General features: G+C 52.4%; 1 protein-coding gene across 1 annotated transcript; it reads right to left on the bottom strand.

Moving 5' to 3' along the window:
* Positions 1 to 533: 533 nt before the first annotated feature.
* Positions 534 to 24,820, bottom strand: SEMA4B (semaphorin 4B). The gene is made up of 14 exons (XM_055002820.1): positions 24,579 to 24,820; positions 12,529 to 12,689; positions 11,815 to 11,877; positions 11,549 to 11,647; positions 10,841 to 10,952; positions 10,438 to 10,554; positions 9,359 to 9,516; positions 8,256 to 8,434; positions 7,873 to 8,023; positions 7,459 to 7,669; positions 3,124 to 3,242; positions 2,790 to 2,950; positions 2,172 to 2,251; positions 534 to 2,024 (listed from the first exon to the last, which is right to left on the bottom strand). The coding sequence occupies exons 1-14, from the start codon at positions 24,679 to 24,681 to the stop codon at positions 1,252 to 1,254; spliced, it is 2,487 nt and encodes an 828-aa protein (XP_054858795.1). The 5' UTR covers positions 24,682 to 24,820; the 3' UTR covers positions 534 to 1,251.
* Between the last annotated feature and the right edge of the window lie 1,328 nt (positions 24,821 to 26,148).

Raw genomic sequence — 26,148 nt, 5'->3', positions numbered from 1 at the left:
TGTGATGAAATTTGGGAGGGGGTGTTAACGGCAGAGACGTGACTTCCTTTTTTCACAATCTGAACTAGCTCCAGCCCTAATCGGGGAGGTGCAGGGCTTTTTTTCAGCGGGAACGCGGTGGAACGGAGTTCCGGAACCTCTTGAAAATGGTCACATGGCTGGTGGCCCCGCCCCCTGATCTCCAGACAGAGGGGAGTTGAGATGGCCCTCCGCGCCGCCAAGCGGCGCGGAGGGCAATCTCAACTCCCCTCTGTCTGGAGATCAGGGGGCGGGGCCACCAGCCATGTGACCGTTTTCTCTGAGGGTAACCCACTGAGTTCCACCACCTCTTTTCCCAGAAAAAAAAAGCCCTTTGGAGGTGTATCTGAGGGCTGCTTGAGACAAAAGCAATTGTGGCAGGACACAGGGCTGGGAAAAGCTGCACCTCTTTTCAGGAAAGACAGTCAAAAAGTCATAAGAAGACTCCCCGCCCCCCCCCCCCAAGCAAATGAGTGAGGGTTGGGCCCCAAGAGAAGTTAGGCTCATGCAACTGCCAAAGAAAACGTGCTTGCTTTATGTAAAAACACACAACAAATAAAACCTCTTGTGGAAGATCGTTGGGGGGGGGGCGAAGGGGTGCAGCAGCACCTGCTTGTCTCCTGCCCAAGGTCCTGGAGAGGCTTTGGCCAGGAATAATTCACATTTTGGGACCTTCAAGTAACGAGGCAAGTCAAAGGGGGGCGTACAGCACTTGACATTCCTAGACACAGACTTCACTTGCCCCCCACACACACAAATGCATTTTCTCTCCTACAACAAATCCGCAAACTCGCCAGGCCACCTTCAGCATACGCTCCCCTGTCCCTCCTTCAAAGGGTGCAGCAGCCAGATCTTTCTTAGCAGGGGGGGCCAGGTTGGGTCTTTCCTTCTGTGTAGGTTCCAGGGGCCCTGCAGGATGGGTCGTTTCTCCTGCTGCTGTCCCAGAAGGTGAAGTTTTACCACCCTAGAAGTGCAGCCCTAGAATTTTCCTTTAGGAACTTCAGCTTTCCTTCTTAGCAAAGATGAACGGTTTCCGGTCGGGTGTGTGCTTTCTTGTCCTTAGGGGCGCTGTGGCAGCGGCACAAAAGCCTGGCGCAGTACTAAATCCACTGCCTGACCCTATAGGGGCGCCACAGTTCATTCTAGTGCTGGGCTTGGAGATGCTGGAGGGCACTAGAAGCCCAGCCCCTGGGCAGCACCGCAAGACCGCTTGGAGTTGGGTTTAAGAACGAATCACACAACCGAATCCCGGATCTCAGAGCCAAGGCGCACGCGGAGCCGCTGCGAAGGAACCAACACCTCCACAAAGCTTTCGTGCATGCTGAGCGGCTGCTGGTCAGGCTCCAGAAAGGCCGTGCTGGGGGGGCCCAGGGCGTCACGCACGGGTGTGCTTACCGTGTGCCTGTCGTCAAGGGTCTGGTAGCCTTTGTGGTCTGGCAAGGCAGTGGGCATGTTGGTGCCATTGAGGGGCAGGCTCTCCGTGGGTAGCCCTGCCTTGCGCAGCTTCTTGCCGCGGCTGTTGGTGCCTTTGCCCTGCTTCAGGAAGGCCTTCATGGTGTTGTGGTGCCGGTGCAAGAGGAAGAGCGTCAAGAGAGTCAGAGTGAGGCCAAAGAGCACACACATCACCAGGAACTCCGTCCAGTAGGTTTTCGCCTCCAGCAGGGCTGCAATGCCTCCAGCCGCCACAGGCGAGGTGCTCCGGGACGTGCTGATGGTCTCCAGGGGGTCCTGGGCTGGCACAAGCCAGCCTGGCGCTGCCGGCTCTACCCTCACACAGTAGTTGGCTATCAGCTGGCGGAAGCTGTCCTCCTGAGACCAACACTCGTAGTGCCCGGCTTGGTCTGGCCTGCCCACCAGCACCAGCTCCCCTTTGGGCAGCACCAGAAAGGATGCGTTGAGCGCAGCACCCTTGTGCACCCACTGGCGGGATGCCAGGTTGGAGAGCAGGGGGCACGGGAGCATCTTGACGGCGTTGGAGCTCAGCCACACGGGCTGGCACGTTGCAGCTGAAGGGGCAGAAAAGGGGCATTTAAGGCAGGGTCCTGCTTCAGGCAGGAGTCAGCAAGTCTTGGCCCTCTCTCGATGAGACAAGGAAGTGCCCCCCTTTCTCAGAGCTAGGTTGTGTGCCCCACCCCCTGGCCCGGTTTTTGTACCTGTTGAGTGGTTCAGCCCTGCTCTGCTGCTCCGGCAAAGCTGCATTGCGGCGGCTGTTTCAATATCCTGAGCCCAGGGCCTGGACAGAGAGGGAAGACAACAGAGCCAGTTGAGACAGGTGTGTGTGTGGGGGGGGCAAACAGCACAAAGGGGACAAAAGCCCATTGGTGAGGGAGGGACTGGAGGCCAGTGCCCCAGCTTTGTGGCAGGTCAAGCCTGAAATGCCACCCTGGAGCCCTTGTGGCGGTGAGTGAAGGAGTGACCCTGGATGCCCTCTGAGCACGATGGTTCCCCCCGGGTACTCTGAGGGGGTACCCAGCCAGAGGGGATCAGGCAGCTGCTGCTGTTCATGATCACATTTGGGCCGGGCACCAAGGGACCAAGAATACGTTCGCCTGGATTACAGCCCACTTCTGGCCCACAGTGGCTTGGGACGCCCAGTGGTTCTGCCAGGCATGCCCCGTTTGCCAGCAGGCCTCAAACCTGGCTGCTTCCACTAGCCCCCTTGGCCCCCCCTTCTGGTGATGCAAGACCCCCTTTGAACAAGTTGCAAGGGACTTTATAGGGCCCCTACAGCGAGCCCCACGGCGGTTTAGGTGCAGGAAAGACGCACTTACGTTGTGGGCTCCTTGTGCAGGGCCACAGGCAGGCAAGCTTCCCCGTTCCAGGCACAGTAGGGGTCCCGAGCCAGGATGCATTCCCCACAACTCTGGTACAGGCTGCAGTTGGCAACCGGCAGCTGCACCAGCGCAGAATAGGAAGCAGCGTACAGAAGGCCCTGCAGGGGGGGAAGAGGGGCAGGACTGAGCGGGGCCGGTTCCTGGGGAGCACAGCAGAAGCCCCCTGATCCAAGCCGTCCCTCCTCTGGGCCGAGAGGGCCTGGGAGGAGCTCAGCCCCCTGCCCCGCAAGGAGCCGGGGTAGGGGTGGGCTCTCTTGCTTCGCAGCCTTGCCTTGGTCGGGTCCAGCAGCAGCTTGAGAACAGGCTGCCCTGGGGGGAAGAGCTGGATCTCCTCGATGATATGAACCTGCTGGCCTGTTGTCACCACGGCCTTGTGGAGCCGCCCGTCACCTGCAAAGCACAAGGGCGTCCTGTTTTTATTGTACAGGTGGATGTGCACTGAAAAATATACGTACCCACTACTTTCATAACAAACAGTTCCCACTTTTTAGTCCTCCAAGGAACTCGGCCAAATAGTTCTCCGAGGCAGAAAGGGATCTCTGCTTTCCATTTGATCCTTGGAACAAGAAGCTAAGCTTAGAGTCCGTGACTGGCCCAAGGTAACCTTCTGAACTTTATGGCTGGGTGTGGAGTTGAATTTTGGTCTTCCCAGTCCTACACCGGACACCACGTCACAGTGGCTCTCAATACAGCCTCATCACCCTGCTGGCAGCGTAGTACAGAGTCCCCCCTGGATACCATCTACGCTCAGAAGAGAAAGGGGAGGGTGTGAGAAACAGAACCAACAACTCTATCCTCAGAAATCAGGAAGTACTATCAGGAAGTAGCAGAAAATTACAGGCATGTGTCAGCCTATGAAAAGGATTTTTTTCCCTAATGGATACACATATATGCCTGCAATTTTCTGCTGCTTCCTGTTTTAAATAACAGTAGGGTAGTAGGGTAGCCCAGGTGAGCCTGATCTCAGAAGCTAAGCAGAGTCGGCCTTGGTCAGCAATTGGATGGGAGACCTCCAGTGAAGACCAGGGTTGCAGAGGCAGGCAATGGCAAAACCACCTCTGTTACTTGCCATGAAAACCCTGCCAGGGGTCGCCATAAGTCAGCTATGACTTGAGGGCACTCTCCACAGGGTATTATCTTTTATTATGACCATGACAGTAAGCAAACCTTTGAGCTTCCCCCATCATCTCTCTCCCCAGTGCCGAAGAATGAAATTCAGAAAAGGATGAGACCAGGGGGCGAGTCAGAGCAAATCAACTTTGGACCACAGACTGAACACTGTGTACTTCTGAGTCACTGGAGCATCATCGCCACAGCTTTCAGCAGGTGGCCCCGCTCTGCAGATTCTGTTTCCCTAATGAAGAGAGCTTAGAAAAAACCCCAACACACGAGCTGTTGACTGCACATGTGCAGCAACAGCCTCTCTTGCAATATGGCTCCCCGTGCCTCTCCCAGCCGTGGGGGGAAGCCACCGCTGCTGAACCGGTGAATCTTTGCAGGGGGGAGAGTTGCAGCCACCAAGGGGAAGGAACGTGGGCAGCCAGGAAGTAGAGCGGGAGCGCCGTTGCCACCCCTACCGCATAGGTGAAACGGCAAGGTGACTGAGGAGGTCGCTGCTGTGTTGCAGCTGGTGAAACTGCAGGTGGGCAGACAGGACAGCAGCTAGTCCAGTGGGGGAGGGGGCAGGAGAGTCCCCACTGTGGTGGTAGTGAAGTGGGGGGGTGCCTGGAAATGTCGTTGCTGCCACTTCCTTGGATCTGCAAGGCAGCCGAGAGGTTCACTGCCACGGCGGCAGTAAACCTGGAGGTGGGCTGGGCGGGGAATGCTGCTGTGGTCAGCCGGGCGAGGTGCAGAGGAGCCAGTCACAGTGGTGGAGCTTGAGGTACCTTGGCTGGAGGGGAGGATGCAATCCCACCGCCACAATCATTGCGTCTCCCCATTTGTCTACGCACTAATAGTGCATGGAAAATACACAAGATGAGCTGGAACCCCTAGCGTGGGAAGGGATGGGCTTCCATGACTTGTGCATACAAAGCTGATTGATATACCTTGTTTAAGAATAGGAGGGAGAACAGCATTGTATGTCCAAATGTGAAGCACGGTGGTTAAGTGGTTTGGCTGCGAATCAGCACTCTACTGGTTCGAATCCCACTACCACCAGGAGCTAAGTAGGTGACTTCGGGTAAGCCCCTCCTCTTAGCCCCAGTTCCCCAGCTGCATTGTGGGGATAATAATAACACTAACTTGTTCTCTGCTCTGGGTGGGGCACTAATCTGTCTAGAGGAGCAGTATATAAGCACAGTTGTTGTTGTTGTTATTACATCTGCACAGAAATCCAAGAGGGTGGGACACAGTAGCCCTGTAAACAGTTTCTGGGTAAAAACTCAACAAGAAAACAAGCAAAACAGCATTGTGGCTGTTCAGTACAGAGTGAATGGAGACAATGCTTTCCTGAAACAAATTATTGATATTTCAAGGAACAAGAATCCATGCCCATAACGCTGGCGTTCTTGATCTTATGGAAAGCTGGAGGCAAACACAGTCAAACAAGTTCTTTCACCTTTAGGAAAGCTGATTTTGATACACCAAGATTTCATAACTAGATAATCTCTTAGAAAAAGGAATCCAAGATGGGTGTGACTTCCTGAAAAAGGAGTTGCTGACACAGTGCAGATGACGAAGACAAAAAAGGAAGACGTCTAAAGAAGCTAATTTGGCTACAGAAAAAGTTCAAGGATGAGCTGAACATCAAAAATGGAAGCAGGGACAGGTCACTAGGGGCATCTATGGATTTTTAGCATTAGGGTCAGGAAAGCTCAAGCTAAAAAATACGGTTTTTCCAGGTATGTCTGAAGTAAACGAGGAAGGAAATGGTAGTCCTGTGGCTCAGTGAGGAAGGCGGAATGTTAACAAGTGATAAAGAGAAGGTTGAACAGCTCCACTCATTTGCCTCGGTCTTCTCCGAAAAAGGGGAACTGTGTACAACCTTGCAGAAGAAGCATGAGTGGGTGAGGGGCCAAGATTACAGCTGCAGAACAGTGAGTGAGTCAGGGAAGAGAACTTGGTATAAACACGTTCAAGGCTCAGGGCCGGATCTAGGGCTGCTGGCGCCCAGGGAAACCCAAGTCGCGCGTGTGCTCCTGGCGCTGCGTGATGATGTCACTTCTGTGATGCAGGGTGGAGCACGCTGCCCCACAGCAAGCCAGCTGCCCTAGCATGCTGTGGAGCTGGCGGTGGCGGCGGCAGCTAGGTGGCCGCCCATGCCATTCACCTGCCCCACTGAGGGGGCAGCCGGCTTGCCACGCGCCCCCTGTCCTGCGGGCCAGGCGAATGGCGCGGGTGGCCTCCCAGCCACCCACGCTGCTGTTGCTACTGCCAGCTACGCGGCGCACCGGGACAGCAGGCTTGCCGCACGCCCCCTGCCCTTGGGGCAGGCGAATGGCGCAAGCTGGCTCTCAACCCTCTGCTCAGCCGCCCGCACGCTCCTGGCAGCTGCGCCCGGTGCCCCCTCTCTGGCGGCGGTGGGGGCAAACTACCCCCCTTGTCCCCCCGTCGATCCGGCCCTGTCTAGGCTGGATGAATGGTCTTCTTGGATACTAAAGGAACTTGATGGTGTGTTCTCAGAACTTCCCTCCATCATATCTGAGAAACACTGGATGGCCAGGGAGGCTGCAGAAAAGCAAAGTTGGCCAAATCTTCAAAAGGAGAAAAAAAGGTGGATCCTGGGAACAACAGACCAGTTGGTCTGACTTCAGTCCCAAGGTGTGGAGAAACACCCTCCACCCAAGAATTCACCTTAAACATTTCAATTATTATGACTGCTCTCCGCCCATGGACAGCAGCCCTGCTGCAGGAGGAGAGCTGGCAGAAAGGAGGGGGATTCGAAATAGTACCCTTTAAGCTCTTGGTGATGCTAACGGCTTACTACCCCAAGCCCTGCTAGTAGGTCACACCTAGAGCTGCAAAGTTAGGAAAACGAAGAGCTAAACTACACGAGACGCCCAGCACATGTTTTTCACGTGTTGGGTTCCCACACGTTTACCTGGGAAGTGTAGTCGGGCCTTGTGTTTGGGGCAGGGCATGTCAGAGCAGTAGCGACAGAGCCAGAAGGACGGGGGGGGGGGGGAACAGTCAGCAAGGGGAGCCCAAAGACAGCCAAGCCCGAAGCTGACAGGCGGCGGAGCCCGACTACATTTCCCAAGTAAACTTGCGGGAACCTGAAACATGAAGAACACGTGCCAGGCGTCTTGTGTAGTTTAGCTCTAAAGTGACAGAAGGAAAATTCTTCCATTGGCACAGGAAGGCCATGGGGGCGGACTTTATAAAGACTCTCATATCCTGCAAACTCACCTCCTATGGACAAGAGTTCCCCAGGAAGAGTGCCACATCTTGGAAAGCCCTATCCCTGGCAAGTCACTCACTTAACCTTCTATTGTCCCTGGAGCAAGTCTTTTGACTGGTGTATAGGATTGGTGTGGCCCTTTCAAAGGCAAGTCCGGCGCCTCTATCCGCTCATTCCGTCATTCACCTGAACCCCTCATCCCTCAAGGGCCTTGTCCATTCCACTTTCTAACTACAAGACTTTTTTTCTAATCTGGCCACCCACCTGTACCCAGGAAGAGGACGTCGTAGACGCGGTGCAGGCCCTGCACTCGCTGCACGCTGATTTGCTGGTAGCGGGCATGGCTCTGCAGCAGAAGCGGCTGGCTCCGTACAGCGCTGTCCATCAGGAAGTGGTCTTTCAGGTAGTTGAGCACCCGGTCTGGCATCTGAAGTGAGGAGGTGATCTTCAGGTGGCGGGCATGGCTGGTGATGCACTGTGGAGGGATTATGGAGAGGGCTGGATCAGTGGCTGCGCAGGGCACAGCTGTCCCCGCCCTCCCAGGTCTAAAGCAGCCATGTAATTGTCATCTAGAATTGGTGGGGAATGTCACAGGCAGAAGAGGGCAGGGCGAAAAGAGACAGCAAGAGCCACCCACTTCAGTGCCCAAAGGATAGGGGACCTATGAAAGCTACGCACCGCTCCAGGCCGGGGCTCTGGCACCGGGTGGGTGTCTGTGTACCACTGCTGTGTCTCTCGGTTGACTTCCTTGTACAGGCCATTGAAGGCTTCCTTCACATCAGACATGGAGAAGGCACACACGGCAGTACCCACACTGCCCTTCCTATCCCTGGAGGAAAGGAACAGAGGTCCCGATCAGGCAATTAGGTGCCCCCAGAAAGCACGGAGCCCCAAATATCCCTCTTGCTGACACCCGCAAACTGGGAGCCAATAACGTCTCTGAGCCATTGCCCTGATATGCCCACCACATGGCCCGCATGCTCCATTCTCGACTCACACCTCAGTGCCCCCACCCACTTCCTGGTGGAGAGACCGTGATCACCTCTGCTCCCACGTCTCACCACTGAGAGGAGAAGATCCCGTAAAAGACCGTCTCCGGCCAGTGCTCGCCCGGAGTCAATGTAAACATGTCCTGCAGCACATTGAAGGGGAAGCCATCTCCGGGACGCGAGCACAGTAGCTGGGCTTTCAGGAAGCTTGTCCACCGCCTCTGGAGCACACGTTCTCCTCCCACATCTCCCTAGCAGGAAGGAGGAAAGGGCAGGAAAGACAGCAAAGGTGAAACAGCCCAACATCAGAGCAACAGAACCTACATTTCAGAATACCTCCAAAGATGACTGGGGAAGACTGGGCCCAGGCAAGATTTCGATAAAAGGTTTTTCCGTATCTTAAGTGTAGGGAGGGGGTCTCAGATGCTTCGTTAATGAGTTAGGGACCACAGACTTCACCACTATGTTGCCTTGCATATTTTGTATTGCTTTGAATATGTATTGCTATATACTACCTGTGCTTCATGTTATCTAAGTCAGTCCTAGAACTGATTGTGTTCTGTTTCAGCAATTCTTCAACTTTGTCTTGGTTCTTTGCTAATGCTATATCTTAGTAAAATCCTATGGCATTGTTTCTGGAAATGTCCTTGATACTGATTGTACTAATCTCACACTATGTAATCCACCCTGAGTCCCAGTGAGAAAGGCGGACTATAAATGACATAAATAAATACATAAAATAAACTTGGAACTAAGCTGGGGCCAAAGTTCCAATGAGAACTCCAGGGTCACCAGCACTCAGCACCTCTATGAGAACCCTGCTCAGCTGCCACTGTTGAGGGCTGGTGGAGTCCTTTGGATGAAGTTCTACCATCTGTCTCTATAATCTGTAATTACTATACTTTTGTAGATGCAGCTCCAAAATCACATTTGCCTTTTTTAGCTACCGCAACATTTTCATTGAGCTTTCTGCTACAAACCCAAGTTTAGTCTTCCCTAGCGTTACTCACACTGAATCTCATTTGGAAAGATCCTTTAGGAGCTCTTCACATGCCACTTCAGGTTCCTGAATAATTCCTCTGTACTCATCAGAATGTGGTTTTACATAGAGAGTCACCCATTACCATGGCCAAATTCCAAAAAGCTTGCTTACCATCAGCACACATGGCCCTCACCTTGCACACACGTGCGATGCGCGACACAATGGTGTCCTCAAAGAAGTCAAACTCCTTGCCGCTCTCGCTGAAGAAGAAGTAGATCTTGTCATCGTCTCCCTGGGGATCAGTGGGTGGGAGACTCTCACGTAGGAAAGCTGAGCCCACGAAGGAAGGATCTATGCCCCAACCACAGCAAAGATAGGCCTGTAAGGAGCTGCTCCCCTCCAAATGCCAAGAGCCCCACCAAAAGAGGTCCCCACCCAGGGCAAAACACTTGGCTAGCTCAACAGAAGGGCCACAACTCATTGATCACCATGCCTGATCAGTACCACCTTTAAGACTAACTCACTTTATTGGAGCATAAACTTTAGAGAACCACAGCTCTCTTTGTCAGATGCAACCGTCAGGTTGCACCTGACGAAGAGAGCTGTGGTTCTCGAAAGCTTAAGCTCCAATAAAGTTGCACCTGACGAAGAGAGCTGTGGTTCTCGAAAGCTTATGCTCCAATAAAGTTGCACCTGATGAAGAGAGCTGTGGTTCTCGAAAGCTTATGCTCCAATAAAGTTGCACCTGATGAAGAGAGCTGTGGTTCTCAAAAGCTTATGCTACAATAAAGTTGCATCTGATGAAGAGAGCTGTGGTTCTCAAAAGCTTATGCTCCAATAAAGTTGCACCTGATGAAGAGAGCTGTGGTTCTCGAAAGCTTATGCTCCAATAAAGTTGCACCTGACGAAGAGAGCTGTGGTTCTCAAAAAAGCTTATGCTACAATAAAGTTGCATCTGATGAAGAGAGCTGTGGTTCTCAAAAGCTTATGCTACAATAAAGTTGCACCTGATGAAGAGAGCTGTGGTTCTCGAAAGCTTATGCTACAATAAAGTTGCACCTGACGAAGAGAGCTGTGGTTCTCGAAAGCTTATGCTCCAATAAAGTGGGTTAGTCTTAAAGGTGCTACTGTACTCTTTACTATTTTGCAACTACAAACGAACACAGCTAACTCCTCTGGATCTATGACCATGCCTGATCTGACCATCGCCGGCCGCTCTGACAGCTGAGCGGTGGGCCTTTTTGGTTCCCCATCACCTTTCCCAACACACACCTTGTAGCCAGCTGAGGGAGTTTTCCGTCTTGACAGCCACACGGCTGCTGTGACTGCGGGAGATGGTTGGCTCGTTGCCCTGGAAGTTGCTTACTGTCCCCGTGTACAGTTCCCCATCTGCGGAAAATATCCCCATTAGAGCCCGTGGAATCGGCCCCTGCGCCTCCCTCCCACTCACTCTTCACAGCAGAGCCGCTTATCCATGGGATGCCAGGTCTTCCCTGCAAGGCGAAGAAGGCCGATGGGCGAGAAATCTAGGAGGGGTGAAAATAGCTCTCAGCCCCAGCCTGCCCCACCCCACAGCTTGGCTACCTTCTCTTGTCCTTCTTGTTCCCAGGTGGCCTGGTCCCCCTATTCCCTTGTCCCCAGGATGAGGGCCAGCCGTCCACCTGGAGCACCTTACCAGCTAGGAGGGCTGTGGATTTGTATTCAGGATCAAACGGGCATCGGCCTTTCCCGTCCTCCAGTAGGAGCTTCCCAGAAGTCTCCCGTATCAGGCTGAAGTCTGGAATGCTCTGTAAGGGAGACAGTGTGGAGGAAAAGTTACCCAGAAGGACAAGATGGGCTCTGGTAGGCCCAGAAATCGCTTTCTCATGAACCCACTGTGGAATCCCAATGCTAAGACATTCTGCACAAGTTCAGAGGCCCTGCTCTGTTCTTTCTTAATGCTTCTAATGACTGAGACCTGGCATCAAAACAGGTTAGGGACGCAACCACTGGCTCAAAAACACTGGGCAGAGGTCATGCAAGGGCAGGCAAGGCTTTTCTCTTCCCCCCTACATCTTTGGGGGCAGCCTGTGCTCCTTGGCCACGGATGGAGAGAAACTCTTCCCTTGCAAATCCTGCTAGCCTGATGGGGGACCGAAGAGAGTATTTAGGGCTGGAGCTTCTCAGAAATGGGCTTCAGGCCAGCATCTCTCCCCTGCAGCAGCTCAACGCTGCCACTGGAAACGGGCTCTGTCCAACGCAAGGCACTCAGCACTAGAGTAAACATCCCCAAGGATTGGGGGGGGGGGAGATGAGCTACATGGCCCAGTTCAGCAGTCCTCCAGGTCTACTATTCTAGGAGATCACTTAGACCCCCACCCACCCACCCCCACCCAGTCCTCACAATGTAGGTGCAGGCAGGGCTGAAGGCGCTGGTGCCACAGGTGTAGAGGTGGGTGTCGTTCATCTGTAGCAGGATCTTGATATAGTTGTGGCAGTCTTTCTGCAAGGGACAGCAGAGCACAGGGGTTCAGCCCGTCAGCTGCCCACACTCCCTGTGCCCTTCTGCCCAGCCCCAGCCTTTCAATGCCCAAAGTGGCCACTGCCCATCTGGTGCTGGACTGGCAGCCTCAACTCCACCCCAGCCAGGCAGGTGGGAGAAGCACTCACCTGAGGGTCCTTGCCCTTGAAGACACACTGTTGCTTCTTTTCCTCCTCAGCAGCCCACGGCAGCTGGAGACAAGAAAGGACACTGATCACAAGGCCCTAGGCAGGTGCTGTTGCCCTCGCCTGTCTCCCTTGGAGCGTTTCCTCGCATGGCATGGGAAGAGATTTCTCCAGCTCCCAAATCTGCCTCAATTCTATGTCAAGAACACCATAACAACAACAACAACAACAACAACGCTAACTCCGAGATTCTTGGATAAAATCCGAATCAGTGAAGGTCTCACAGTGAACACCTGGTGGACTGTGATAACATTACATAATAATAGAAATAAGAAAACAGGAGTATGTTCTTTCTGCTTCCATCTTGCCAGGGGTAAGGAAAAGGAAGGCGCGCTCTCAAACCAACTCCCCTGAAAGTGCAGCCTATGCTCTCTGGGAAACAAAATACATTTTCTGGCTGCAGGACCCAAAATCAAAGTTTTATGCTGAAGCAAGGAGACTGCAGAGACACAGAGCAGGTGCCGCCCAGGCAACTCCTGGAGGGTGAAGGCCAGAGAGCACCGACAAGCTCCAGCCTCACTCTTGCTACCCAGATTTGTCCCAGGACGACGACAGCATTTGGAAAAGAACCAGCCCACTGGGCCCTGCAGAAGTCTTCGCCAACACAGCAGGGGGGATAAGCCAGGGAAGGCAGAGAAATGGTTGCCTCATACTTACGCTTCGCTGTTGGGGCCCGGGGGAGAAGGAGGTGGTGCTGAGGGCGAGGAGTGTCTCGCGGGCCCCCACGTACAAGGTGCTTCCATCCCGACTCAGCAGCATCGTGGTGTAGTTGGCGACGCCAGGCATTTCAAAGCGGTTCAGGAGCCGGCCAGGGGAGTCTGGAAGAAGGCACACAAAGGCCAGCTTGACTGCTGGTTGCCCATGCAATCCTTTGCCCTGCCCAGCCCAGCCCACGAAAGCCCCAGGCCTTCCTTGAATGCCCCCATTGCCCCACCACCAGGAACAGTGGCCAGGGTGGCCTGAGACAATACAGCACTCTGATCAGTTCCCATCCTGTTTTCCCTTTCCTCAAGGCTTCTTTTCTGGGAAAAGAGGTGGTGGAACTCAGTGGGTTGCCCTTGGAGAAAATGGTCACATGGCTGTTGGCCCCGCCCCCTGATCTCCAGACAGAGGGGAGTTGAGATTGCCCTCCGCGCCACCAAGCTCCCCTCTGTCTGGAGATCAGGGGACGGGGCCGCCGGCCATGTGACCATTTTCAAGAGGTTCCAGAACTCTGTTCCCCCGCGTTCCTGCTGAAAAAAAGCCCTGCCTTTCCTTATCTACTCTGGTCTGCTGAGGGGCTCAACATAAGTTCTGCCAGATGGGGCTCATTGCTGCTTTCAAAGGCACCTGCCCCCTGTACGTGCCCTGGGGGGCTGGCTCTGAAAGGAGGGGGACTGTGGGAGCAGGCCCCTTCTGATTCCTTCCATTTGCTGGGCCCTTGGCTCACAGCCAGAGACCTTGAGTGGATTCAGGAAAGCCTGTCATGTTTGTTTATCTCAGTTGTTTTGGTGTTTTGCGTAAGCCCTTTGGATCCTGCCCTGACCTGGATAGCCCAAGTGAACCCGATCTTGTCAGCTCAGGGAAGCTAAGCAGGGTCGGCCTTGGTTAATAATTGGAGGGGAGACCTCCAATGAAGACGAGGGTTGCAGAGGCGGGCAATGGCAAGCCACCTCTGTTAGTCTCTTGCCATGAAAACTCCGCCAGGGGTCGCCATTATGCCAGCTATGGTTTGAGGGCAGGATTTCATTTAGAGCCCTGACCTGGATCTATCATGTGAGAATACCTTTTCTTTTTGACATTATTTATTTATTACTAAGACTCAAACCAGATTACACAATGTAAGTCAATAAAATCAACAAACGGGACATCCAAGGAAGAATGCAATAGGGTTTGGGTTGCAGAGTGGGGATTCGAACCTGGGTCTCCCAGATCCTAGCCCAGCACTCTAAGCACTACTCCATGCTGGCTACTCCCGTCCATCAGGAGGGGCATCTTCTGCCCAGCCTCGAGCTTCTTCTACGGAAAGCAAGTCTTGTTAATGGGCCATTCTTGTGATGTCTTAGCAATTCAGGCAGCAGGCAGGGGAGCAAGGAAGGAGTTCTCCCTCCCAAGCAAAAGTGAAGAAAGGAGGCCCAGCTGCGGTGGTTCTGGGACCGGCCCGCCCAGGTGTGGCACCCATCCCCAAACCCACACTGGGAGTTTGCTTCAGGAGCCTGGGAACCGCCCAGCCCCAATGACCTCGGGTGACCTTCCCTGGCACATGCAAAGCCTGTTCTGTTTGCTCAAAGCAAGTTTGTGCCTGATCCCGGCATGGGAACTTGCTCCAGCCTGCTGCCGCCGCCGCTGTTTACAGAAGGCAGCTGATGAAAAACTCTTCCTGGATGGCAAAGAAGTGGCTCTCCGACACCCCGAGCAGGAACAGCTGCCAAGCACTAAACTTGCCCACCCCAACAGAGCCTGGGGGAGCCCTGCTGTCTCAGCCTGGCCCCCCCCCACAAAGTTCAGAAGACCCTCCTGTCTCTACCTCCCTTTGCCAAGGAGACCCCAAGGAAGAGCAGCTTGTTTGAGGGCCAAGCTGGGAAACTCCTGCCAGTGTGGGAAGGCCACAGCCTCACCCCTCCCATCCAGGCCTCTGCACTACCACCAGGTCTCCCCTTCACACACCATCTCTCCTCGCTCAGTCCCCTTGGGTCCCACATCCCCCTCGCACAATGCAAGCCTCCTCCCGCCATGTCCCACTGCAGGGCGCTGCAGAAGACCATTTCCTTGAATGTAGCGCAAATCTGAGACGGGAAAAATGAGACAGACCCCTTGAACACCACTGTGAGCCAAGCTACAAGTGACGCCTGACACAGCTTGGACACTTGTCAGCTTCCCTCAAGTTTTGATGGGAAATGTAGGCGTCCTGGTTTTACAGCTTGGCTCTCCATTACAGCTGCAAGACCAGGATGCCTACATTTCCCATCAAAACTTGAGGGAAGCTGACAAGTGTCCAACCTGTGTAAGGCGTTACTTGTAGCTTGGCTCTGAGAAGCCAATGAGATGTGTTTCCCTATCAGCTGCGGCCAGCACAAGGCTCCTGGGGGAAGGGGAGACAGCTGGTTCTAGGCAGGGCTCAAGGGGACAGCCCAGATTTGGAGTCTAGGCTTCCATCTCCCTTGTCAAATGCCCAGCAGGGAGCTTGGACTGAGGCCTAGTCCTGAGTGAGAAAAAGCCTGCTGGTGGGAGCCTTGCCTCAGCAGAAAAGATCGTGGTGTGTGGGGCAGCACTCTATTTGGCTTCCTTGTGTGAAAGAGCTGATTTACGTGCTGAAGTGAAGGAGAGAGGGGCTGCGCCAGGGCTGCTGACTTGGTGAAGAGGCCCTTGGCCAAAACAGGACAAGGGGGCCCTATCATTCCCCTTTGGACAGGTACAACCACCAGAGAGTCCCTGCCTCTTGCCTCCTCCTCCTCCTTCATAAACTCAGGCCAACACACATTTCCTCATGCCCACTAGGGACACCCTTCCCTGCCAGCTCTGGAACTAGGAGAAGCAGCGCTCCAGGGCTAGGAGGTCAGCCCTGATGCCCCCCGTCTGCCACCTTCCTCTGCCTTAAAAAGTAGTACCAGCTGCACTGAAGCTGACTGCTCACTTCTGTGGCACCCTCCTTTTCGGCACACAGTGGCTGGACCTGTACTGGCCATCAGTGGCTTCCCGACTCACCTGTTAGCAGCCTAGCACGTATACCAGCCGGGCAATTTGGGCCTGCTCTCCCCTCTAAGAATCTTGCCACAAAAGGAATGTAGGTAGCCAGGAATGTCAGGCAAGTGACAGGCTTGGTGTAGGCCATGAAGCCAGCAGCAACAGACTAAGCTGGGGGCAGACTCCTTTGCACATCATAGTAAAGAGTCCAGTAGCACCTTTAAGACTACCCAACTTTATTGTAGCATAAGCTTGCAAAAAACACAGCTCTCTTTGTCAGATGCATTTGACGAACAGAGCTGTGGTTCTCAAAAGCTTATGCTACAATAAAGTTGGGTAGTCTTAAAGGTGCTACTGGACTCTTTACTATTTTTGCAACTACAGACTAACATGGCTAACTCCTCTGGACCTTTACACATTAGAGGGAGAAGGTTGCAGCTGACCCCTTGTTCATTAGAGCCAACCAATCCATTGGCACACCCAAGGGGAACAGTAGTGTATAGTGGTTAAAGTATCAGACTACGATCTGGGAGACCCAGGTCTGAATCCCCACTTGGCCACGGACACATGCTACATAACCTTGGGCCAGTCACACACACACACACAATCAGCTTAACCCACCTCACAGGGTTGTTCCCGAAAGCATAAAATGGAGAAAGAGAAGTTATATACAGGATCCGCAGGGGAGAGAGAAGTGGGGTACAAACAGGGCTTTTTTTCTGGGAAAAGAGGTGGTGGAACTCAGCGGGTCGCCCTCGGAGAAAATGGTCACATGGGTGGTGGCCCCGCCCCCTGATCTCCAGACAGAGGGGGGTTGAGATTGCCCTCTGCGCCATGGCGCAGAGAGCAATCTCAACTCCCCTCTGTCTGGAGATCAGGGGGCGGGGCCACCAGCCATGTGACCATTTCCAAGATGTTCCGGAACTCCGGAACTCTGTTCCACCGCGTTCCAGCTGAAAAAAAGCTCTGGGTGCAAATATCTCAAAAAATAATCTGGATGAATGCTCATCTCTCCCATGGAACCGCTAAGGACGATCTCAGGACCAGGCAAACCTTGCCACCTGGCAACAGATTGGCAAGCCAAGAGCACTGCCCAAGTTTTGCTCCGAACAGTGCTCTTCTTGGCATGCTGATGAGCACATGGGATCGAGCATGGGGGCTGGACCGGCATGAAGCTTGGGAGGCTACAGGAACGGAGCCCCAAAAGTTGCGACAGCTGCTGCAGCTTCTCCGTCTACTTTTTTCCCCAAGGTAGATTCTCCTGCTGGCTGTATTCCACATGAAGCAGCAGATCGGGATTTGGTTATTCAAGAACTCCCACACTAGAGATGTGTTAACACTTGGGTGCAAACATGGCCAGAGAAGAGGACTCAGGACATGAAAGAGAAGGAAGTGTTTACTCGTCATTTCCCAGCAACAGCTCCTGCGAAGGCTCTCTGGGGAAGGGTGATGCCGGCCCAATTCTAATCTCAAAAGCATAGCATAGAGGGACTCTGTTGTATCCTTACCAGGCCAGGGATAGTCCTGCTATTTCTGAACAGGGTCTCCTGCAGGTGCCACCACCAGCTAAATCAACAGCATCCCATACACAGGCTTTCTCTGTGGTGGCCCCCTACCCTGTGGAACAGCCTGCCTGAGGAGGTCAGGAGAGCCCCCACTTTCCTGGCTTTCCGCAAAGGATGCAAAACCGAATTATTCAAATTCGGCTTTTTACTCAGATAGGAGGGCTGTATTGTAGGGAGGGGAAACTCAGATGACCCGCTAATGAGTTAGACTTCACCACTATGTTGTATTGGATTCCTGCTAATGCTTGTGTCTTTGTGAACTTGTATCTATTTACCCTACGGCATTGTTTGTGGAATTGTTCTTGATACTGACTGTACTAATCTCACACTGTATAATCCGCCTCGAGTCTCCGTGAGATAATAAAAATAAATAAATACTGAAAAAAGCGATCCAAGCAGTTCTTCAGGGCGACAGTGGACAGAGCTGCAAGAGCTCCCCCAGCTGAGACCCCCCCCCCAAGGGCCTTTGCAACATCAGCATGCTTGTTGAGACATCATAACACATTGGCATAAAGAGGCGGAGCTGCGCCATGCACCAGCGGGGGCAGAAATATGTCTGGAGGCAGCCCTGCACCTAACTTTCCTTTTCCTCTTGGAAGGAAAATGGGAGAATCGGCTCCTGGCTGCAAAGAAGATGTCACAGAGGTTACTCATTGTCTACTCAATGACCCAAATTGTTCTTGTGAACTCATCTGGAACACAGGCACAAGGTCCTGAAGTTTGTGCTTCCCTGCCACGACTGATTTCCCTGCAGCAGACTGGGACAGGTCAGGGCAGCAGGAAACAGCAGCAGATTCAAGAACAGTCATACCTGCCAGCCCAGGTGAGCAATCCTTTCAGACTGCAGGCTCTGACTTGAGTCACTGGGGCACACCGTGACTCTCTGCCTCGTCACTGGGCTGGGTGTTTTTGCTCCCTTGCTTGTGTGGGGGCCCTCATCAGAAGGACTGGAGGAGGCACACGCCCACCCTGCAAGGAACAGGTCAGAGTCCGGACCAGCTGCAGCTGGCCAGCCCTCTGATCTCTTGTCTCCTAGGGTATGCTCTGTGGTCTGTTTAGGATTGATCTCGCTACTGTGAAGGACTGCGACAAAATCCTGGGATCTGTGCAGGCCACCATATAATACTCTGGTTCCCAGTCCGTCCTGGTTGCTGAAATCAAGCAAGGATGACATCAATGAATTCCTGACTTGGGGGTGGGGGGCCTTTTGTTGGGCTCTAAAACAGGTGGTCATCCATTCGCTACCTTAGAAAGCAGCACTAGAGAAGAATGGATGTGGCCAATGATCATCCGGTCTTTAATTGGCTCTTTGTGAGCAAATTAGAAGAGCAACTCCCAGTCTTCCTGGGTGACTCATCTGCCCTAGACTGCCTTCAGTCTACCTTCAGTCTAGAACGAGTCTGGAGACAGCGCTGGTGGCCTTAGCAGATGATCTCCGTCGGAATATAGACAAAGCCCAGGCCCCTTTGTTGCTCCTCCTGGAGCAGCCTTTGATACTGTGGTCCATGCCGTTCTATTGAGGCATTTGGAGGTAGACGTAGGGATTATGGAGGTGCTTTGGATAGGTGTAGATTGTTCCGTATGGACAAGATCGCCTTGACCTGGATAGCCCCGGTAAGCCTGATCTCATCAGACCGCAGAAGCTAAGCAGGGTCGGCCTTGGTTAGTAATTGGATGGGAGACCTCCAGCAAAGACCAGGGTTGCAGAGGCAAGCAACGGCAAACCACTTGCGTTAGTATCTTGCCTTGAAAACCCCACCAGGGGTTGCCATAAGTCAGCTATGGTTTGATGGCACTTTCCACCACCACATGGATAGGATCAGCGTGGAACTTGTCTGAGGCTTATTGTTATCTCCCATGCGACTGAATCTGTCTCCCATTAGGAGAAATCATTACTGGTAGGTTGTCCTCGATGTGCTAATGATACCCAAGCTGTATCTCTCTTTATCCAGAGGCCACTGCCTGGCCACTCTGCTTCAAAGGCTACGGCTGAACGAGTTGAATCTGAATGCTGACAAGTGGAGTGTGGTGCTGGTTAGGAAAGAGCAGGGCTTGAAGGGTGCTGTGCTTCCCACGTGTGATGGGATCCAGCTGCAACTCGCTGACTCGGTTCAGAGCCCGGGGGTTATACTGGATCCAGCATTATTACTGGAAGAGCAAGTTGATGCAGCTGCAAAAAACACTTTTTTCCAGGTCAGGAAGGCCCTCACGCTTCCGTCCGTTCACAGAATGTACAAAGCCGAAATGTTCAGGGGAGCATTTCGATGAAGGGATTAGAACTGTAGCAGAATGGAACCGTCCAAGAGGGCTTTTTTACAATGGAATAGGACTGTAGACCACTGGAATCATTATTCCAGATACCATCTAGCCCTGCTGCACTGTCTCTTCTACTTCTGTCTCCTATACCTTGCTTAGGCATCATGTAGCAAATTCTGATGCGGTCCCAACCCAAGCGGATCTTTAAATACAGTGCCTGGGACACTACAACAAAAGCTTTTCCTGCAAACAGGGTGTAGCGCCCCCCCCCCAGCAGAAAAGCCTCAAAACTGAAGAGAGTACATTGGGGCGGTTGAAGCCCCCTCCCCAAAAGACTGTCAGCAACAACATTTTCTATGCATGAGCAAAAACTGCAAATCTTGGCCCCGGGGTAGCTCTGTGCAGGCCGGTAGCAGGCAGCACAGTGGTGTGGCAAGCCAGGCTGGAATGGGGCCAACACCATGGAGCCCACAATGGCTCCAGGAAGCATCACAGGGTGCCTACACAGGCTAAACCCAGGCAGCCCCACAATGTGGCAAACCAAACAAGCGATGGAAGGCACTACAGCACACTTACCTAAGTGGGCAACATGACAAACATAAGTGAATGGGTGGGGCGGGGGGGGAACTCTATTTGAAAGGCAGGGAGGCAAATGAAAAGGATGTGAGGGAGGAAGGGGGAATGGGGAAAACGAAGCCGGGAAGAGCAGCAACAGGGGGCTGGGAGCCTGGCGTGACTCCTGGACCCCCTCCCCGTGATTTTTGTGGGGAGCCCCGCTGTCTTCTAATTCTGTGATCCTAGCCTAGGCAGTACTGGGGGGAAATGATAAGAGCAATAAGTGAGATTTTACAATTTCAAATTAATAAGAACCCAGAACTCCTGCTACTGAACTTGGGAATGGAGGATATTCCAGTTCAACACAGGACATTGTTATTTTACATGACAGCAGCGGCCAGACTTTTGTATGCGCAAAAATGGAAAGTACAAGAAGTGCCAACTTTCGAGGACTGGATATACAAATTGCTGTATATGGCGGAAATGGATAAAATGACAAGAAAACTGAGAAACTCTGATCCAGGACAGTTTAACACGGACTGGGAGAAGCTGAAACAATATCTAATTAAGAAATGGGAAGTGGGAGGAGAACTGTGGCAGTTTGAGAACTACTGAAATATATTAAATGCAGAGGGAGGTGACTTTACCGGGGGGGGGGGGGAGAGATAAATGTGAATTTCTAAGCAGTTATTTTATTAGACTATTATATATAGTATAACAATAGAAAATAATTAACTATAAGGATAGACTAATTAATATTATTGCTGGTAAGAATTGTATAATGTACTAAACTGAATGAGTTGGTTTGAAGATATATATGGGTCAAATTGGTTGACGATTTTTGATGATAATTATATAGTTGCATAATTGAAGTAATATAATAATACAATTAAAGCAGAATGAAGATAAGATACGAAGAAAAAGTAATATATAGAGTATAAGTTAAATTGTTGATCTATGTGAATGTATTGTTTATGGAAGTATTTTGAAAATATGTAAAAAGGGATAAATTGTTTGTCCCATATTGAAGAAGGGATTATAAGATAGAGTATAGAGTATTAAAAATAGTTAAAGGATTATTACTAAAAGAAAGATATTATTCAGTTAGGTATTATTATTATTATTAATTAGTTGTTAAAGTAAGTAAGAAGACAGAAAGAATATTGTGTTATATAGATATATAGATAAGCTTAGAAGAAAGTGAAAGTATATGTTTGTTAGATAGAAGGAATTTAAAATGAGTAAGGGAAAAGGGACAAAGGGTTGGAAAACTGTTGGAAGTCAACAAAAGGGGGGAAAGGGAGGGGGTTAGAATTTGGATATAGGGAAATTGATTGTAATTTGAAACTAAATGATATCTAATCCAATAAAATTTTATTAAAAAAATAATAATAATTCTGTGATCCTAGCCTGATAGCGTTGTTTGTTGCATGTCTTCTACTGCATGCATGCATTTATTTACTTATTTTAACGAGATTCTTCATAACCCTCCTTTCTCACTGATTATAGAGTACAGAGAGAGAAAGAAGGAAAAGTAATCATACAGTCCAGGATATCAAATGGATAATGCAACAGGAATACAAAATGGAATAAAGCGAGCACTAATGTGACCATACAGTATAAGACAAATAATAGACAATGCAACTGAACAATGCAATCAGGGTAGGAATATAAAATTAAATGATAGAGAGAACAGCCAACTGCCCAGTAATCCACCTTGAGTCTCAGCAAGAAAAGTGGACTAACAAGCAAGCAAGCAAGCAAACTTTGTTGAGAGTTCTGTAATTTGGGCTGTATTAAGGTTTTTTGGTTTTGCCTTGCTGGCGTTGGTTTTGAGCTGCCTTGTGTTATTTGGGAAATGGTATATAAAAATATTTTTAAGAAATAAATTTCTATGCCAGCAATGGGAGTCTAAGAAAGGCACATACACACGACTAGAACACCCACCCACCCAAATCAGAAATGGACGGTCAACTAATTTTCCCACTAACTCTCCTTAGCATCCCCCTGTCTGCCAACTGGACCAAGATATCCTGCCACATCACAAAGCTGCAGCTCATCTGTGTAGGAAAATTAGCAAAGTTTAAGGCAGAGATTGCGCATTGGCATTAATGAGAACAGATACACACTCCAGTATAGCTCTGTAAGAATCCTTTACTACTTAAAGGATAAAAATACGGTTACATTGGACGAAAATAATAAATTGCTAGACTGACTACATCTTGCTAGAAAAGGTAACTTAAGTCTGCCTAAGAAAGTCTGAACAAAGAGCAATACATTTTCAGTATACAGCATCACTTAATTCCCCCCCCCCAATAAACAGGTTGCCCAATAGAAAACCCTAATTCTACTTCATTAAGTCTAGTGACTCCCCCTTCCTTGGTGGGAATCCTTATTTGAGGCCTAAGTGGTTACATGCAAATAAGTTTACTTACTAAGTAACGCAAACAGTTTAACTCTTTCATGACTGAAACGAAAACACTTGCTAAATCCCAACAATCGGTTAACAAGCGTGACCCAGGATGGCTTCACACCACTTGAAGAGAAAAGGGGGATGGGCACTGGCGGCCTCCATCCCCACTGGCAGGAGAAGCCGATCAATGGCCAACAGCGGATTCTGCATTACCAAAGGCCCAGCCTGGTGTTACCAGGGACCCCCTCTCCAGATGTGTGTTGTCTGCTCTGATTCCATCTTGGCTAAATTTGTTTTGGCAGCCATTTTAGGAGCTAGCAATGCCATACTTTGGGGAAGGTAAGGCCCTCTGTAGGCTATGCTAACAAGTGGCCAAAACTCTGGGCAGGACACAGATTCACTGATGGGACATTTGCGTGCCTACCCTTTGCCACGGGGGCTTGCACCCACCGAGATCCGTCAATGCCATCTCATCAGCAACAATAAGACTCCCTGAGATCAAACTCAAATTACTATCAAGCAACCTTGTCTGTCTCCTACCAAGCGGCTACAAGCATGAGTGAAGGCTCCAACCTGCCAGCCCCTTCTGTCCACTCTGCCAAGATGCAATTACCTTTTGTTACCTTTCTGGGAAGGCCCCCTTCCTAATTCACTCAAACTTGGAAAACCCACAGATTCTCATCCTGGGCTCGCTCTGAATTCCTGGATGTCACAATTATTTCTTTTGTGCAGGTGCCTATAAACTGTCGCTGTTCTGCCAGCTTAAAGCAGGCAGTCTAATCCCCTCTGCTGGCTCAGAGGCTATACCCACTCCACGCTTCTCTTCTCTTCTGGAACCAGCCAACCTTTTCCTTGGGATCTTCAGAATCTCTGCTTGAGATCCTCCTCTCTCAATCTCTGGACCATCAAAGCAGACAACATATCCTACATAGTTCAGCAGTGAATACAGGTAAACTCTATTCACTCATTTCCTCTGAAAAATCTCCTTTTCTCCTTCTTTAAATCTCTCTCTCCTTCCTCCTTGCAGTCATTCCCAGGTGCAGAATTCCCTTTCAGCCAGAGGCCCAGTTTCCTTTTACTTTCTTCCCTCTCATGTAATTCTCTGTATGGATGTCCCTCTGAAGACAACAATTGCATCATGCTTGAGTTCTTTTACTCCCTGTACCACTCTATTTCCCTCAATAAATTCTAAAGCTTGCTTTGGAAAAGAGCTGGTCGTTTTGTGGTCACTGATAGTCTATTCGAGGCGGTTGGAGCCTGCTTGCCCACTACCCAGGTACAAGACCCCCTACATCACATGTTCTGCTCCCCCTAATCGACACGTGTCGGTTTTCCAGCTAGCCAGGCTATGGAAGCAGGAAGAGGGTTCCCCCAGACACTGAGTTTAATTCCCCCCAGTCGATTGCAGACCTGGGTGAGTATCCCAAACCCAAGTTCGAGGGTCCACAGGTGTCTAAAGATACACATGAAAGGGAGCGCGTGTGGTATCCCCCACTAGGAGAGGCAAGCACCTTGGGGCTGCTGCCAGTGTGGTAGACTCCTGACCCCGCAGGGCCACGCACTCCACACTGACCAGTTAGAGCAGCACATGCAGGGAGTGCAGCGAAGAGCGCATCAACCACAGCTTCCTGCAGCCTCAGCCAGGGATGCCTTCCTCTCCTTGCCCTGAGGGCTCAGTCCCGTTGGAGCTCTACCCAGGGAAGGGTCATAGCCTCTTCCAGCTTCCTGCCATCCTTACGGGGCAAGCCCGTCCCGTCTCGCAGCGCTGCTCTAAGCTCAGGGGTCAGGCTACAGGACCTCATGGGTACCCTTCCCACTCTTGTGCTGCCTTCAGAAGAGATGCCAAGGGCGGCGGGGGGAGGCCCCCCAGTGCACCTTGCAAGCGTCTTTCCATGCGCACGGGTGGCAAGACCACTTAGTGGCTCCTCCTTTACCCCAAAATGCTGGGCAAACGCCCCGACCTTCTCCGAGCCAGCGAGCAGAGCCAGGCTCGAATCCCTGCCGGGCTGGGCAGCCTTAGGCCGAGCGCTCTCTCGGCCGAGCCCACCTCACAGGTGGGTTGTTGTTACCTTTCTGGCAAACCCAGAAAGAAAGCGCCTCGCCGTGAGACGCTCCGGGGTCTCGATTGGGAAGAGAGGCGGGGCGGCAGCAGCTCGATGCCCGAAGAAACGGCGAAATCGCCCCCCAGTGGAACGCCAGACGGCCCGCGGGCTGCCCCTGCCGGGCCGAGACCCCTGCGCCGCCCGCCCGCTTACCGTAGCTCAGACTCAGCCGCGGCCCGGTCTTCCCCGCCGCCGCCAGCAGGAGCGGCAGCGCCGCCACCCAGACAGCGCGGATCCCCAGGGCGCCCGGCCCCATGGCGCAGCTTCGACGGCCGCCCGAGTTGCCCAACTCGCCCGGCGCTTGGTCCGCTTCGGCACAGCCCCCGGGGAGGGACGGGGGGCCGGGCCGGAGCCCGGAGAGGCGAGAGGCGGACGGGCGGGCGGGCGCGCTCCGTGGGCGCTCCCAGCCGCGCCGCGCCCTGCTCCGGGCGCCTCCCCTGTGGCACTCCCCCGCGGGGCGGGGCTCTTCCCAGGCCCGGCCAAGCCGGCCCGCCCCTGCCTGCCCGCCCGCTGCCCGCTGCCCGCCGCGCGCCAGCCTGGACGGGGCGCCACACCCCGCCCGGCTTGGCTGCGCCCAACTCCCGCACCGACCCTCCCACCCCGTCCCCCGTCGGCGCAGCTCGCTGAGCTTTAGCCGCAGACTGCCGCGGGCTTTTCCAGACTCAAGCCACTCTGACCCCTCCCCGGCGGGGGCGGGGGGGGGATGCAAATGGGAAGTTGGCTTCCATTCAAGAGCAGCGTTCGGATTAGCCACCTGCCTCCCGCGGGGAGGAGGCGGCGATAGGGCAGCCGCAGGCCTCTCCCCCTTTGTTCCTGGCCCGGTGCCTGTGAGACAGCCCCCCCTTTCGCTTAGGAGCTGGGCTGCCCCATCACGGTCTCAATGATATCCAGGTATTATAAGGAGGACAGGGCAGAGGGTGCCCCCCCCCGCAAAAAAACCCTTGGCCCTGTGATCTTCCACCTTGGGGCAGGCAACTGCAACCAGCCCTGACTTGAACCCCATGGAACTGGCAAACGGTAAGAGATGCTGGAGCAAAGCCAGCCCTTTCGTGCCAGCCTTGCCACAGGCCCTTTCTTGCTCCCCTGGAAACTGGCCGTGCCTGCTGAACTCGGGAAGCTGGCTCGACAGGGCCCAGCCCTTCGCAAATGCAGCTCTGCAGCCTGGGCAGGCATAGATGGGCTTGTTTTTTCTCATCCCCGGTGGCAAAGCGCTCCCTAACAATTGCAGTTCTGGGTCAGACCAGAAGTCCACTTTCTCTACCACTCTCCACCACATGGCATAGTGGTAAGTTTCTGTCCCGGATCAGGGAGCCCCAGGTTCAAACTCCCACTCTGCCATGGGAGTTCACTGGGTGACATTGGGTCAGACACTCAGTCCAAGGTATTGGTTATCACATACAAAGCTCTTCAGGGTCTTGGTATGGCACACCTACAGGACCACAACAAAAAAGAAAAAGAAGTGAATACGGGCACAACAATAAATGCTGAGTGTAATTATATGTGTCCACTAGAACTTATACAGTGAAACATAAATGAACAGTCCACAGTCAATATAGTAATAACGTTCAAGGTCCAGCCGTATTACAGTAGTTCAATGGCGTAAACTGGTAACAGCCTCCGCAGCTGTGGGAAATCAAGCTGTGAAGACATCCATGTGGATTAGAAGCGTTGTTGAAGGAAGACAGAGCTGAAGTAGGTAAGTGGCAACGAGTACGAGCTGGCA

Source organism: Eublepharis macularius, chromosome 18, assembly GCF_028583425.1.
Source record: "Eublepharis macularius isolate TG4126 chromosome 18, MPM_Emac_v1.0, whole genome shotgun sequence".
Classification (NCBI taxonomy): Eukaryota; Metazoa; Chordata; class Lepidosauria; order Squamata; family Eublepharidae; genus Eublepharis; species Eublepharis macularius.
This window is presented reverse-complemented; position numbering and strand designations above follow the sequence as displayed.